At 44.1% G+C, this 16,306-nt stretch overlaps 2 protein-coding genes across 2 annotated transcripts in view; both read left to right on the top strand.

Annotated features, from left to right (window-relative positions):
- Positions 1–340: 340 nt before the first annotated feature.
- Stip1 (Stress-induced phosphoprotein 1) lies at positions 341–3,248 on the top strand. The gene is made up of 3 exons (XM_076440894.1): positions 341–787; positions 1,110–2,608; positions 2,700–3,248. The coding sequence occupies exons 1-3, from the start codon at positions 761–763 to the stop codon at positions 2,770–2,772; spliced, it is 1,599 nt and encodes a 532-aa protein (XP_076297009.1). The 5' UTR covers positions 341–760; the 3' UTR covers positions 2,773–3,248.
- Positions 3,249–3,988: 740 nt separating this feature from the next.
- Positions 3,989–16,306, top strand: part of Galphas (G protein alpha s subunit) — a 39,410-nt gene continuing 27,092 nt past the window's right edge. Inside the window, exons 1-2 of the mRNA XM_076440908.1 lie at positions 3,989–6,384; positions 12,127–12,199. Coding sequence (XP_076297023.1) covers positions 6,246–6,384; positions 12,127–12,199 — 212 coding nt within the window. The 5' untranslated portion in view covers positions 3,989–6,245. The remainder of the gene's footprint in view (positions 6,385–12,126; positions 12,200–16,306) is intronic.

Below are 16,306 nucleotides of genomic sequence, written 5' to 3'. Positions count from 1 at the left end.
CCAAACTCCCAGAAACGCAATATTAGTCCTGTTTGAAAAGGAATGATCTTTTTTTCGAATTAACCGAACTCAAAACAAAACGCGAATTGATTAATAGTCGACTGTCTTTATTCTCTTGTTCTCAAGTGCTTCGGTCCAAAGTTTCAGAAGCGCAATATTAGTCCTGTTTATATCCTGTTTATTTAATAAAATTCCAATCAATTGTTTGGAATCGACCGAATTCAAAACGTGAATCGATTAATGGCCGACTGTTTTTGTTCAGTTGTTCCCAAGTGGTTCGGTGCAAAGTCCAAGAGATGGCGACTGGGATCCATCGATCCGTTCTCTGTCCCGCATTCGCGTAGGACGTAATTACAAAACTGTACAAAACGTCGAGAGCACGCGTCGTTTCGGTGCAAATATTGCGAAACTTTAGGTGTTTTTCGAACGGAACACGTTGTTGTGGTCGTTTCGACAGATCTCGGACCTGGCCGGACGTTACGGTCGTCGGTGTAGATAAAGTAGAGGGTGTTCCCTCGAACGTGCTAGAAAAACCTCGAGCATAATCGAGAGGGAGGCGCACATCGCGAACAACATAGCCGTATATTTAGTTTCGCAACGATCAAGGAGCGGCGCTAGTTGTCGATTTCTGGAGCTTTCTGAAAATCTGCGCCGGCTCGAGGCTGAACATTCCCACGAGTCATTGCGTATCATTGCCAGCGGAAAACAATAAGTCTCGAAAAAGTGAAACGAAACCGCCACGATTCGACGGTGAAGCGTTATGGATCCGTCATGTTTTAAGGATCAGGTAAACTCGCTAGCGGGTGTGCACGCGGACGCTGAATTCGCGGAAACACTTTGTGTGTTACTTCGCGAGACCGTTGATCGCGCACACACACGTTTATCGCTAACGAATTGTTGTGTGCTGTCCTCGCGGAACGATTTTTCTTGAACGTTCGATCATTGCGATTCATCGGGTTCCGATCTCCCTGTCTCGCGAATAACAAATTCAATCATTCGTAAAGACCGAAAATCTTAATGTTCTCGAACCCGATTTTTTACGCGTGATAATAACATGTTATCACATGTTCCCGAATTATGTCGTTGAAATGTTTCGATGCGATTTACAGGCTTCTGAGAAAAAAGAGCAAGGAAATGCTGCGTTGCAAGAAGGAAAGATCGAGGAGGCTATTCAACACTACTCGGACGCGATAGCGTTAGACAAAGAGAATCATGTGCTCTATAGCAACAGATCAGCCGCCTACGCAAAGGCTGGCAAGTACGAGCAGGCTTTGGAGGATGCGGAGAAGACTGTGACCTTGAAACCTGACTGGGTCAGAGGTTATTCCCGCAAAGGAAGTGCTCTCGCTTATTTGGGTAAGTTCGACGAATCTATCGCAGCGTACAACAGTGGCCTAGAATTGGAACCGGAGAATGCTCAGCTGAAGAGCGCTCTGTCGGAGGTGAAAGTACGGAGATTAGCTTCTATGACTGGCTCCAACATACCGCCAGAGTTTTTCACCAAACTGCCCAATTTGCAAGATCCGGAGGTGTTTAACGCTCTGGACTCGTTGATGAAAGACAAGACTATCCTTAAAAATTTCAAGGATATGATGGGCAGCAATGGGCAGGGAGGGGATGAGCCTATGGAGACTGATCCTCCTCAGCATTCGAAATCACAAAAGCCTAAGGAAGAGCCATCTAAAACGCAGAAGAAGGAGGAGGACAATCTGCCTCCTGAAAAGAGAGAAGCACTCCGTGAGAAGCAATTGGGTAACGACGCTTACAAGAAGAAGAGCTTCGAAGAGGCTCTCGAACATTACAACAAAGCCATAGAATTAGAGCCTACGGAAATCATTTATCTATTGAATGTGGCGGCGGTATACTTCGAACAGAAAGAGTATAGCAAATGTATCTCGCAGTGTGAGAGAGCCATCGAGGTAGGAAGAGAGAATAGGGCCGATTTTAAATTAATAGCAAAAGCGTTCACCAGAATCGGTCACGCTTATAAGAAAATGGAGAACTGGAAACAAGCAAAGGTTTACTACGAGAAGTCTATGTCCGAGCATAGAACACCTGAAATCAAAACTCTTCTCTCGGATGTGGATAAGGTGATCAGAGAGGAGGAGAGAAAAGCATACATCGATCCGGTGAAAGCGGAAGAGGAGAAGGAGCTTGGTAACCAGAGGTACAAGGAAGGCGACTATCCCACAGCAATAAAACATTACACAGAAGCCATAAAGAGAAATCCCGACGATCCGAAATACTATAGCAACAGAGCAGCCTGTTACATGAAATTAGCGGCGTTTGATCTCGGATTAAAGGACTGCGACAAGTGTATCGAGATCGATCCGAAGTTCATCAAAGGCTGGATCAGAAAAGGGAAGATCCTGCAAGGGATGCAACAACAAGGAAAAGCCCTCACTGCCTATCAGAAAGCGCTCGAGGTGGATCCTAAGAACCAGGAAGCGTTGGACGCGTACAAATCCTGCTCGGTCTCCTTCAGTTCTGATCCTGAAGAAGTTAGGAAGAGAGCAATGTCGGATCCGGAAGTTCAACGTATATTGAGCGATCCTACCATGAGGGTTATTTTAGATCAGATGCAAAGCGATCCCCGTGCTCTGCGAGAGTGAGTATTACATTATATATTGGTGGCGTATGTGGACGTTACGCGTACTGTTAATCTTATCTCATTAATATGTAAATGTTTTCGCTTCCAGCCACCTGAAGAATCCCAATATAGCAGCGAAGTTGCAGAAACTGTTGGAGACGGGTCTTATCGCTATTTATTGAGAACGAAAACTTTTGTACTTGTGCATTGCTCTGACATTTTACTGTCACCAAGTTCCTTTGGTATCAAGGAAAAGACACCATGCCGTTCATTCTCTTTTTATTATGTATTAGAAATACGTTATTCGATCGTGCAGGCCGCTTAAAACGATGTATTCATTGTACCTAGTTTCTACTTCATAAGCGCTACACCTTTGATTTGAAAAAGAAAACAAAGATATTGTAATTGATGTTGTAATAATAAAACAAAACGAAAGAATAACAATAGCGATAACGACGTAACTATAGGACATACTTCTGTGATTTATTTAACATCGGATTTCAATATAAAACTGCTTTTTGAAAGAAATGAGAGAGAGAGAGAGTTGGCGCTTCTTAACATTAGAATTTCTTTAGGTTTCCTTGTTTGAAAAAATCGCTTCGATCTGTACAAAATGTATCTGTGGCATTATAAACGAATAAATCACACGTTACTTTAATCGGCGGGCTGCGCATCTTTACGGTAATTCCCATTCTAATTTTCTGGAAGTTCGAACAAGAGAGAAACGATCGATGAAAGGTTCCTCGGGGTGGAAATGAATGCGTGAAGATGTGCAGTTCATCAACCCCTAGCCGTTAATCAATTTTTTTCAATCAAAATCGAATGTTACACATCATCAGTTACCAATGGACTGCGGATTTTATGCATTCATGACAAAAATACGCAATGAAAAATGTTGTTACATCATTCTGGATTTATTCAAATTATCAAAAGAGGGAATACATTGTTAAAGATCCGCAGTTTAGTTATCAATAGCTGAAAACTACGACGTAATTAATTCAGGTCTGAAGAGGATACGGGGGTTGATCCTGGTTCAAAAAATCATGGTCAACACAGGTACCAAGTTCGCAGCGTACGTGTTTCGAACATTTCGATCGCGGACGCTACCAGGATCCGTGAAAACAAATACAATTCCGCCGAGGATCGGTAATTATACGTATCATCGCATCGTCCCCGTCGGAGTTGTATTTTCCCCGGATCCTGCTGCAACAATTTCACAGCGATCCCGGTCGCTGCACATAGATGTGCGGCTTGATAACAGCGCGATCTATCGCCCCGTGGAACTAAAGGTGCCGTGTGTGTCTGTGCTTGTGAAAGAAGTAGTCGTGCACGTACATGGTCTCATGAACGACAGTTTCACACAGACACGGAGACGTTGGTCTCGTGCGATGGGTGTTGGAGGGCGTTGCAGTCGACGCTGATTCGCAGAGACCACGGCAGATTGTTGGCCCCGGAGCGAAACGATAGCAAAAACTACGGTCCAGAGATCGAACGCGAGCGAATCGTGTTGTGTACGGTAGTGGGTATCCTCGGCAGGTGAACGTCGGTGTGGAGACCCCGAGAGGAGAAGAAACAAAGAGTAAAGAGTAGAGTGAAGAGAAGGAATAAGTGCAGGGCGCTTGTCGTACCGGATACGAACCTGATCCATCCTGAAGCGCGGTGGTCCGCCGCGCTGGTGGGCCTAGCAGACGACATGTTGGCTGCAGGGAGCACCTCGTCTCGGATGTTTCGGCCGCGATTTACCTCGGGGATTCTTGAGTGAGGAGACCTGGCGAACGTGGTGAGGACCGAGGCGCTGGGAGGATCGGATAGACGGACCCAGAAAGCAGAGACCGCTCGAGGGTGTGCGTGAGAGAGGGCATACGGGTTGGGTTCCCCGAGTGGTGGTTGGTGCTGTGGTTCTCGTCAACGAGAAGAGAGGGGTAGAGACCGAGCGAGGGAGAGAGAGAGTAGGGTGAGGGGGGAACCCGGACGAGCCCTCGAAAAATCGAGGAAAATCCGAGGATCAAGAAGGAAGCGACCCGGGGATCGTGGGGGATCCTCCTCGCGGCTCCAGGAGGTGGGGGATATTCCAAGTCTTCCTTATCTACGGAAAGAGAGAGAGAGAGAGAGGAAAAAGAGCGGAGAGGCTAGCTACCGCCTAAGCACCGGAGCCGATCTATTTTCACTTCTCGTTGTTCTGGCCCGAAAGGTAGAGTAGGGAGTCGGTGGGTAGGCGAGGCTGTGAGCCGAGGAGGTTGTGTTCTGCTGGTGGTGTACGGCGAGACACGCGACCGCGCCGTGTTGCGGCGGTGTCTCTTCTGCTCCTGCTGTATAACTGCAGGAACGAGAAAAACCGGAGAAGAGCAGCAGCCAGCGACAACAACGATTTCGTGTGTGTGTGCCGTTTCTCCCGTGTTCGCAGCGAGGCGCATCAGACGATAGTGCACGTCAACCTATTATATCCCAGTCCCGGTGTCTCGCTCCCACCTCTGTCTCTCTCTCTCTCGCGCCTCGTGCTTACTCCCTCTATCGCAACCTGCCGACGAGTGTCTCTCCGCGGCCGGTTCTGGCCCAGTGTTTGAACCGAGAGATTCGTAAGTGGCCGATACAACACACAATAACTTTACATACACACATATATATATATAGATACAATATAATATATATGTACATGTATATATAATACATTTATATATATATACATACGTACACATACATATAGACATCGTGTGCGGGTTACATCGCTTTTCCTCTGTGACACACCGAAAAACTCGCCGCTCATGTCCGCCACGTAACGGAGCGGATCAATTAGTGACCAGGTGTCACACACCGTGCGACCGTTCGAAGAGACAGACAGACAGTCAGTGTGTGTGTGTGTGTTTGTGTACGGATCACAGTGTAACATCCCCCGTAACATTCTTCTTTTTCCTATAATAATCAACGTTGGACCCAGCGCAGCACCGTCGCCGACACACAGTGTGCGTGTAGCTATGGTTTCGCGGGAGACAGTGAGAGAAGCCGTGATAGTGAACGTGTGAGGTGCCCCGAGGATATAGTTGAAAGAGAGAGAGAGAGATTGTATATATATATATACATATATACATATACCGTGGTACGGTAGTTGTCTGGTGTACAGAAAAGGGTCTAGGGATATAAAGAGAGAGAGAGAGACACACACCACACCGGGGTAATATAGAGGCAGCGGGTGGCTGAAAGAGAGAACGAGATAGAAGGGAGAGAAAGAGAGAGAGAGAGAGAGGGAGACGTCGATAGAAGGTCGAAGGCTCGGAGGTGTAAGCGCCCGACGGTGATAGATTAAGTATCGAGTGACAGACAGACAGACAGCCGGGACGAAGGAACGAGACGGACCTCTTCGTGGACGTCGGGAACGGGCCGAATCACTCGAGAGAGAGAGAGGGGTAGTTTTTCGAGAACCAGATAAACAAGCCGGCTCCCGTAGAGCTCTCCAGCCCTCCGATACAGAGAGGATTCAACGGAAAACCGAGATCTCTAGCGTCGCCGGAGAGAGAGAGAGAGGATAGGTGTCTCTTGTTTTTCTTTTCTCTCGGGTTTTCTTTTTTCTTTTGCGAACGCGGTGACAAACAGAGAAGCAACAGCAGTGGAAGGGAAGAGCGAAGAGGGTGAGCCGCGCGTGTCTCTCTCGTGGTGTGTCATGGGGTGTTTCGGCAGCCAGAGCAGCAAGGCCAGCCAGGATGACAGCAAGAACCAGAAGAGGCGCTCCGATGCCATCACCAGGCAGTTGCAAAAGGACAAGCAAGTGTACCGGGCCACTCACAGGCTTCTTTTGCTCGGTAGGGGATCAAGCTTTTCTTTCTTCCTTTTCTTCTTCTTCTTTCCACAGAGATCTTCATTTTTATACAGGATCCGAAACCGATACCCCGACCAACCCACCGACTCGCGCTACCCCCGTCGGTAATCCGCCCCTCTCGCGATGCAACATGTCAATGGTCGACGCAGGGGGAGGGGGTTGCGCGCTATTATTGCCCGAGGGGTACGCGAACCAGCGTGTGGAAATCGAACATCTACCTTCTCGATAGATCTTTTTCTTTTTTGTTTAAGAGCGGTGGGGAAAAATGCATTTACCCATTGTCAAAGATGACAGTCGGGGGGAAGTGTAGGGCTCGTTCTTGCGCAATACAAGAAAACCCCACCGCTCAAGGGCTCGCACCCGTTTCGTCTTCTCAATGACCAAGGATAACTACAGTCAGGGACCCACTTTTCGTATTACACCTGACTCTAGTGTTGCTCACCTGGTAAGACCACGCCTGTTCTTGTCAATGAACCTTCTCGATAGATCTGTCCTCTTCGAACTGCAAATTGTCATTATATCTCTCACCAAATTTTATTTATTATCTGTTTATGACTATAATAAATTTTATCGCGGCACCCGGGTATATTTTCATCCGGTATTTTAAATTTTAACCGCACGAGCAATTCGGTAGATTACCAAGAATGGATCTAGATAAAATACCATTACAAATATATTGAAAAAAAATTGATGGAACATTTTTCGAGAAAGTAATGTATACATACTGCGAATTTATAAGTTCGAGGGAACCACCGGCGTCCAGATCGTAGTTCTCCAACCCGTTTTCAAAGTTCCCGGTTGTAACTTTTGAGAAATTAATTAGCGACTGAAATGTTAACGTCTTCAGCGTCCACGTTGAGAAATTGCTCACGGTAACCCCTTGGCTATTCTAACCGTGTGAACCCGCTACGGGTTGCCTGCAGCACGGGGCGGTTATTGCTTTTTTTTATACCGCGTGAATGTTTTTTATACTACATATTGGGATAATTAAATTTTTTATTAGAACCGTGACCAACGAGCGTTGGTAATTCACGCGAAATTTATACGGTGGACTACACACCTGCGGTACAAAATAAACTCTCGTTGGTGGGCGAGTATGGTCGCCTTTAGGGGTGACTATGATCATCCCGACGAACGGAAGGGTTAAATAGGGGTGTCTCTGTTGAAATTAGTTGTCTCGAGACTGGAAACCAGATTTCGCATTAATATTCAATATCTATAGTGTGTTTCTTGGACTCTAGGGGATGCGTGTTGTTGGCATCACTTTTTCAAAGAGTTGACTGCCCCCGTTCACTACCCTCGACATTCTTTATATGATAAAGAAGCGATCTATTCTCGTAGCAAGGCAGTCATTAAAAGAATGGGTCCATTCAAGGGACATAAATTTAAGATCCAGAGAGACTCCGTGTGATCCTCTCTCGATCGAACGATCGCGTGATCCTTCAGTAGGCAAGGGCAAAGCCAATGTACCAAAAGGGTGTCGCATCAGCGTTGCAGTTAATTCTGGCTCGAGTTCCGTTGCATGGTTCGAGTCATTGTTCCCCGTTTACGTATTCGATCCTGCCAGCTATACAGGGTGTCCTAATCCAGGCTGGGGTTCTGAATATGTACACCAATTCTTTACTTCTTCATATTCAAAATTATTTCGATCGCATTTTTCTGTTACATAAAAAATTGTATTCTTCTCTTGTATAACAAATTCGCCACTCTCAAGTCAACCTGTTGACCGTAAAAAGTTCTCGTGTTTCCTTCTCTCGATTCTTTTTACATTTCTTCGTTATCCTCTTCTTTTAATGCAGTCGTGGGCTTAGATCGCTCCACGGGGCAGTGCTCCAGCTCCGTAGGAGTCGGGACCGCGAAAGCCACGCCTACTCGGGGCATTGCCCACTCAGGGGGCGGATTAATTAGTCTTTTGACACCGTCGATGCTGAGCAAGCTGGATTCCTTCTTTCTTTTCTTTCAGTATTTGAATTTAACTCAATCTCATCTCTATCCTTGGGTCCATTTTGACCCAGGGACGCCTCTAAAATCGAATTTTCACCCACGTTTCTCGTAATAAATGTAGATCTTTTATTTCAAGAGGATCCAAAGAAAAATAGGCCATGCTAATTTCACCGAATATTGAGTACGGAATTTTCGAAAAACAAATTTTCGTTCGTCCGGGGAAATGTTGACATCGCGCCTCTTTTTCCCGTGGACCCTCCATTCGGAGGCGGTTCCGATGGTCTTTGATTCGCCGGCGGATTTACTTCTCAAAAAGTAATTCTGGTTACGGTTCGCCGAAAGAGCAAAGGTTGCTGCGAATATTTCATGTGCACCGTCGAAATCAACGTCGCGACGACACACTGTGGTTTCACATGCGATTCCGGCTCTCGGCGAAATTATATTTTCATTCCCACATATTTATGCGACTTTTATGCGCGAGCGAGCAGGACGAATTAGATGGGTTACAACAAGCTTCCTAAATTTTTATTCGCGAGGCTTATTCGCGAAAATTGTGGACACTTTATTGTTCCTAAGGAGTTTAATCATCAATTCTTCAGACACTGAGTAAAAATTAATTTATTATTCGCTCTTCAAAATGAAACAAAAATCGTATGCATTAATTGCACAAGACAGGAACCAAATCAAAATTTATTTCTCTCTTCAATGGTTACATAAAGTCGTAAGGAAGTTTTGGAATAACACCCGGCCATTTTTACCATAAATAAAATTCAGTCTAAGTATAATACAGTACATAATTTTATATAACTTTGTGTTTTCTAAACGATCGACATACTATTCACTAATTTTAAACAGAATTTAACGAGATCTTTGGTTGTTCAAATATTAATATGTTGGACGGACTATCTGCAGTTCAATAATGGATAAGAAGTAGCTTATTCCGAGTATCTTTCTCAGAAGGTCATGGCAAACACTCGTGGCAACATTAGAATTGCATTTCGGACTGCACCGAGAGCCACTGTCGCAAAAATCCACGTGTAACCTGCGGTCTCGATTTTCGGGAAGAACAGGTCGCCGGTTCTTTGAGAGAGGGAGAGGACGGGAGAGCGGGAGAGAGAGAGAGAGAGAGATAGAGAGTATCGCAATGCTCAGCGGCGCGTAATTCAATTTTATCGATTATCGTACTCGCCGGCGGCACCCACGAATATCCATCGGCTCACGTTGTACCCTTTTCGTGCGCTCTCTTCGTCTCCTTCTTCTCGTTCTCCCGGGGTCTTTTTCACAGAGACTAAAGAGAGAAAGAGAGCGAGCAACATGGTTGCGCGCGTGCGCACTCAAACGCACACACTCGCACGCACACATCGTGTCCACTTATCGCGATACTTAACCCAACACCTAACCATTACCTTCCTATTCTTCCGTTTATGTAGGTCGTCGTTCTAATTCGACCGTGGATCTGTGTGATCTTCTACGTGTATGTATGTATGTGTGTGTACATGTGTGTCCCTCTCCGCCCCCGCACAGTCGAGCGAAGCAACAGCTGTTGCTGCATTGTTTCCCTGTCGTCCTCCACAATTACGATCCGACCAGAGAAACCGACAAATAGAGAGCCGGGCGACCGGACGAAAATGCCTAACTTTTCCGTGCATGATCGACCGGAGAAAAATCGGCTACGCGAGCACTATGTTGCCTGGTTTTGACGTACCGTCTCGACGGAAGCCTTTGAAGTTACCTGGTCTGGGTTAGGTCTTTCTCTCTCTCTCTCTCTCTCTCTCTCTCTTTGATTCTCTTTATCTTTCTACTGTCGATCGCGAACAAAGTGTAGAACTGTAGCGGGATCCATTCATGAGTTAGGACTTGTTGATCGTGGTCCTCGGTGTATTGCCATTTCATTCCGTTGACTGCCAGCGTCCTCAAAAATTCGATACAGTCTAGCTTCGTCGACGAAAACGACTTCAAACAATTGTTGAGACAATTAATTTTATTAGACTCTATGCAAATTGAACACTTTCTGCATCGAGAAACAGCAATCGAGCGTTGTAGATTGGGCTGTGAATTTTTATGCAGAGTAAAAATTGTTTATTGAATATCAAACCTTGCGAAATCGTTTATAATTGGATGGATAAGAAGATCAATGTATCTACAGGGTGTCTCAAAGTTCCTTCAACATCCGGAAATAGGAGGTTCCTGAGATCAATTGAAGCGACATTTTCCTTTACGAAAATGGCGCCCGCAGCTTTGTTAAGGAGTTATTAACGAAAAACCACGGACCAATCAGAGCGCGACCTAGGACAGTTGGCGCGCCGGGCTGACTGTGCTAACACGCGTCTAGGTCGCGCTCTGATTGGCCCGTGTTTTTCATTAATAACTGCTTAACAAAGCCGCGGACGTCATTTTTACAAAGGAAAATGTTGCTTCGAATGATCTCAGGAATTTTTAGACACCGTGTAGATGCGTGTCTATGCACTTTCCGAACATGTGGACACCACTTTCTGTGTGTTGTTTCATTTTAGCTATGAATACATGAAATCCGCAGCTCAATTGTTATAAAAACAGTATAATCGTTTGGTTCTTAGGGTGGATTTATAGTGGAGCTGCGAGCATCGATGATAGCGGCGCGGTGAAAACAAACCAACGTGTGTGAAAACATTTCGACACATACTAATGAAAAAGTACATATGTATTTTCATTGTTTTTCTTTTTTTTTCACCGCACAGCTCACCTCGCTGCTCCACTATATAAATCCACACTTAGTAGGTCTAGAGCAGCGGTTTCCAACCTGGGAGGCGCCAAAATTTCTTTTGCGCCAGTATTTTCTTGTAATAAAGTTATTATTATTTAAAATCTGTCTCTATTATTATATCTATTAAAAGATAGGGAGACGCGGAAAACAACATTTCTTCTAGGGAGGTGTTGTAGCATAAAGGTTGGAAACCGCTGGTCTAGAGGCAAAAATTGAGCTAAAAAATTGCCCGCAACAAAAACACGGACGGGAGTAATACAAACAGTGGGTCCCCGTCCGTGGGTGGACAGTAAGATAGAGGGAGGACAAGGCTAACAAGGGTAGGACCCCAAATGTCCGACTTCGATTTTGATAATTTTTGGTGAGACGATGGTACATGGATCCCTAATTATGTATGCAAAATATTAGGTGTAGTTACGCACTAGTTTTAAAGATATAAACAAGTAAAGTTAAAGCTCGTTCAGCTGTAGTTTTCGAAGTTCCATTAGCCGTGTAAGCAGGTTGAAACTTAATTGTTTATATCTTTAAAACTATTGAGTAACCACACCTAATATTGTGCATACATAATTAGGGATCCATATACGATCGTCTCACAAAAAATTATCAAAATCGAAGTCGGACGCTTGTAAGTCTTTTATAAAAAAAAAGGTCCAGAGGCAAAAAAAGATTGTTTCATTTTAGCTATGAATATACATGATATCAGCAGCTCAATTGTTATGAAAACAATATAATCGTTCGGTTCTTAGTAGGTCTGGAGGCAATAAAAATTGATTACGCCTTTACCAGGAATTTTCAATAATGGTTGGGACATTTGATTATGTATATTGACCGTCGCTGTTTACCTGCGAGATTAGCATAACAAGGACATTGACCCTCAAGGGCTCGGGGAAAGAGTGGGGGTTGGGTAGCTCTTAAGTGTCAGTCACCTGGGAACCTCGAAGCCGCAAAGGTCTCGTTCTCTCAATACTAAAATTTCTGACAAACACACAACTGACTAATTCAGAGCAGATACTAATACGCGTATTTCAATTGTTTCAGGAGCGGGAGAATCCGGGAAGAGCACGATCGTCAAACAGATGAGGATACTGCACGTTAATGGTTTCAGCGAAGCGTAAGTACAATCTTCGAGAATCCAAGATCTTTTAAGAACTTAATCCTTAAGCAGTACAGTGTTTACTCACACTACGAAGTATCATACTAGGACGTTTCTAAAATTCTGCGCAAATGAATCTCGTGTACCTTCAAGTATATTCAGTGGGTGTAACGAGTGTTCGTACGCCCTTTAAAACAGAATAACATTTTTATAATTGTACCAAACGACCAGATTTTTTTATAATCAATTAGAAGCACTGATTTACGAAATGATATGCAGCAAAGATTTTCCAAAAATTATAATTTACAAGGTTACATGCAAAAGTGAAAACGGCATTTTTTAAAACTTCTTTACTTGGGCCTTTAATAAAAATTTGAAATATATGTTTTGTAGCTCTGTTAGTTACACACATACAGAAAATTTCATCTACATATATTTTAATTTATTTTTGCATTGTATAATATATTTTTTATATTCTAATTAAATAAGAAACATATTTTAAACCTTCTTTAAGGGCCCAAGTTTTAAAAAATGCCATTTTTATTTTTGCATGTAACCTTGTAAATTATCATTTTTGGAAAATCTTTTTTGCATATCATTTCGTAAACCAATGCTTCTATTTGATTATAAAAAATCAGGTCGTTAGGTACAATTATAAAAAAGTTATTCTAATTTAAAGGGCGTACGAATACTTTTTATTACACTGTACATAATTTAAGACCAAATGTTCTAAGGAACAATGGTGTACAGAAAATTCCGGAAAAGTGTTGAACATCTTTACCGATCTATCGATCTCGCCCTAGTAAAACGTGCATAAAATCCGCAGTTTAGTTTCCTCCCCAAATTGGAGAAGACAGTTGCGACGTCCTACATTCAGGTGTGTTTCCTTTCCAGCCTCCATCTTTCGCAACGCGTCCGTTCCCGTCGGAGAGCTCGTGAAAAATCAGGAATTTTTGCGGAAATCTGCCGGGAGACGACTCGTTATCGTTAGCAGAGATCGTCGGTGTATACGTGGAGAATCAGGAGCAGCCTAGATAGGATGAGAACGACGTGCAAACAGACGGGTCGGCCCGGTTCGCGTGCGTCGTAAATTCTGTCTGCCTCTTCCGGCGCCGATAACGCGGCTGAAACACGCCTTATTGTTACGTTTCGCGCGGCGATTCCGTCTCCGTTCGCGGAATTTTATTTTCGTCGAGATAGAGACAGAGAACGAGGGGGAGAGATGAGACTGTTTGTATCGTCGCGACGCGATCGGGAACGGTTTCTTTTTGCCACCGTTGATTGCCGTCACGACTACTAGGAATCGTTACGCGGACGACGCGGATTTCGCAATTGTTTATCGCGGAAATTTTCGGGGTACATTTCGCGGGTATCCACTTTCATCTGCCAGTCTTGTCAATTTTGTTAAGGCATCTGTACAGTTCGAGATTTGGCAGTGAGTTTTACAACTTCGGGTGCCATGCCAACATCCGCGACGGTGGAAAGTTAGCAATTTTTCCGGGGCGGAAAAAATCTTTCATCGAAAAATTGTTATATACATTTTACAGTAGCCACTTTCATCTATTAGTCCTGTAAATTTTGTTCAGAAGTCTGTAAAATTGACAACTTGGCAATCAGATTCATACGATGATGCTTCGAGGCATCTCACAGTGAGCTCTGGTAATTTTGTCGGGTCGGAAAATCGTTTCATCGAAAATCTATGATATACATCTGAAAGTACGCACTTTCATCTATCGGTCGAGTAAATTTCGTTAGGAAATCTGTAGAATTGAAGATTTGGCAGCCAGTTTAATAAGACGATGTTTCGCGTCGTCACGCCGGGCGCTAAAAAGTGAGGTTTGCCAAAGTGTTTCTTAGAAATGGCACCTTCCCGTACCTGTTGGAGTATTGTTTCTTCTCGAGTCATTTTTCTTGAGAGCTTGAAAAATTGCTGTGCACGGTTGGCCTGCAAAAATCCGCGGAATGCGAACGATTGAATTAGAAATAGTAGTTGTTAAAAATAATTACAAGTGCAAGTGTCGAAAAGACTGTATTCCTGGTGCAGTGCCAGATTTTTAAGTATTCATTGGAAATAGCAGGTTTTCGTGTTCGGCGCACTTCCGATGGTCTCTCCTTTTTTTTCATCGAGGTATCACCCTTTCCGGTTGCACCACGACGATCGCCGCAGTATAAACAACTTGTCCCAAAAATAGCAGCACCGTCTCGTGTCTTTTTCACGATCTATTTGCAATCTTTGTATACCTATCGCGGCCGATGTATATTTGATAGGACTGCGGGGCGACCGCTGCGAGCCGTGCCGAAGAATAGAATTCGATTTTCGATAATTTTATCGGGTGCACCGAAAGGTGAACAGGTCCTGCGATTACCTGCACACTGACACGCGCGCGCACACGTATATATACACAGATACACATCGAGCAGAAGAGAAAGAGAGAGTTAACTTGACTGGTATCGTCCCTCGCTAGTAATCGGAGAAAATCGCTATTTTCGTAGGCGTCACAGAGGGAATCGGGACCTCGGCGTTGTATGTGTGTTCACCGAATTGGAGCCGCCATCGAGCACCGGCGGAGAACGTCGAAAATTATTTATAATACTGACGCCGTTAGTCACCAAAGAAATTAATACAGTCCTATTTTTGACGATCCTCTAACTCGCCAGGTGATCCTCCGATTATTCCGGGACGGGGACGAGGTGCAACAAGCATCCAGAGAGCATGCTGCTACCGAGCAGAGTCGTTACTAGACTGCGGATCTTTATGCACAGCAAACGTTTTCTGCGAAGTGGAGCTTTGCCAATTTCTCCAGCGAGCAGAAAATTTTTCATCGCGAATCTATTATATACATTTCATAGCACTTTTATCTAGTAGTTCTGTAGATTTGATTAAGGAATCTGTAAAATTAAAGATTTTGCTGTCAGTTTTATAAGAGGAAATTGTACACCATCAGTTAGGAGGGTGGGAAGTGAGGTTTAGCAACTTATTCTGGGGAGGAAAAATTTTTTATCAAAAATTCATTGCGTACATCTCAAAGTATGCACTTTTATCTGTTAGTTCTGTAAATTTGGTTAGGGGTTCTGCAAAATTAAAGATTTGGCTGCCACTTTTATAAGAGGAAGTGCCACACTATCAGTTAGGAGGGTGGTAAGTGAGGTTTAACAATTTATTCTGGGGAGGAAAAATGTTTTACCAAAAATTCACTGCGTAGATCTCAAAGTATGCACTTTCGTCTACTAGTCCTGTGAATTTGGCTAAGAAGTGTGTAAAACTAAAAATTTGGCAGCCAGTTTCATAAGATGACATTTCACAAGCTGCAAAGTGAGCTTCGGCAATTTTTCCAGGCAGGAAAAAATGTTTTATATGAAAAACAATGCAGTAAATTTTAACAGAACCAGTTTGTGAGTTTCTTTCAATTTTCCTACTGCCACAAATTGCATAATTTTTTAGGCTGCCGCGAAAATAGAATCGCGAAACGATCGCGAATGGTAACCTGTATTAGATCGCGACTGTCGTTCGTGATCCACGAGTGATCTTCCTAAAGCATGTAACAATACCTGCACGACGACAGAAGCCTGGCACAGGTATCACCATGAGACGATAGCGTGGGAGGATAGAACGAAGAGAGCGGGCAAACACAGACACATACTCGCGAAAAACAGGCTTCCTTTACGGATCGATCGATCGCCGATTATCCGGCAGAGTCTCCAGTTGTCTGAAACCCGACGGTAACATCGGTACACCCTAAGCTGGCTAGTTGCCTGCCAATCTAAAATTACCGAGAGAATCTGGGAAAACGGCTAATAACGACAGCGATCACTATACAGAGTGTCCCAAAAATTTGTTTTCTTGAAAGGAGTGATTCCTGAGGTGATTTGAAGAAACTTTTTCCTTTGCGAAAACGATCTCCGCCGCTCTGTTAAAGAGTTATTAACGAAAAACACGAGCCAATCAGAGCGCGGCTACAGAATCCGTCCACAGTAGCCGCGGCCTGATTGGTCCGTGGTGTTTTTCGGTAATAATTCCTTAACGAAGCCGCGGAGAACATTTTCGCAGAGGAAAAAATTTCTTCAAATCCCCTCAGGAATCACTCCTTTCAAGAAAACAAATTTTTGGGACACTTTGTACAGTAA

The sequence above is a fragment of the Lasioglossum baleicum genome, chromosome 16 (assembly GCF_051020765.1).
Source record: "Lasioglossum baleicum chromosome 16, iyLasBale1, whole genome shotgun sequence".
Classification (NCBI taxonomy): Eukaryota; Metazoa; Arthropoda; class Insecta; order Hymenoptera; family Halictidae; genus Lasioglossum; species Lasioglossum baleicum.
This window is presented reverse-complemented; position numbering and strand designations above follow the sequence as displayed.

Excerpts from the sequence above, each read along its gene's own strand:
- Stip1 (XM_076440894.1), top strand. The coding sequence starts at position 761 with ATGGATCCGTCATGTTTTAAGGATCAG. Across the intron at positions 788-1,109 it reads CGTCATGTTTTAAGGATCAG|GCTTCTGAGAAAAAAGAGCA; the intron begins GTAAACTCGCTA and ends TGCGATTTACAG. Across the intron at positions 2,609-2,699 it reads GATCCCCGTGCTCTGCGAGA|CCACCTGAAGAATCCCAATA; the intron begins GTGAGTATTACA and ends TTTCGCTTCCAG.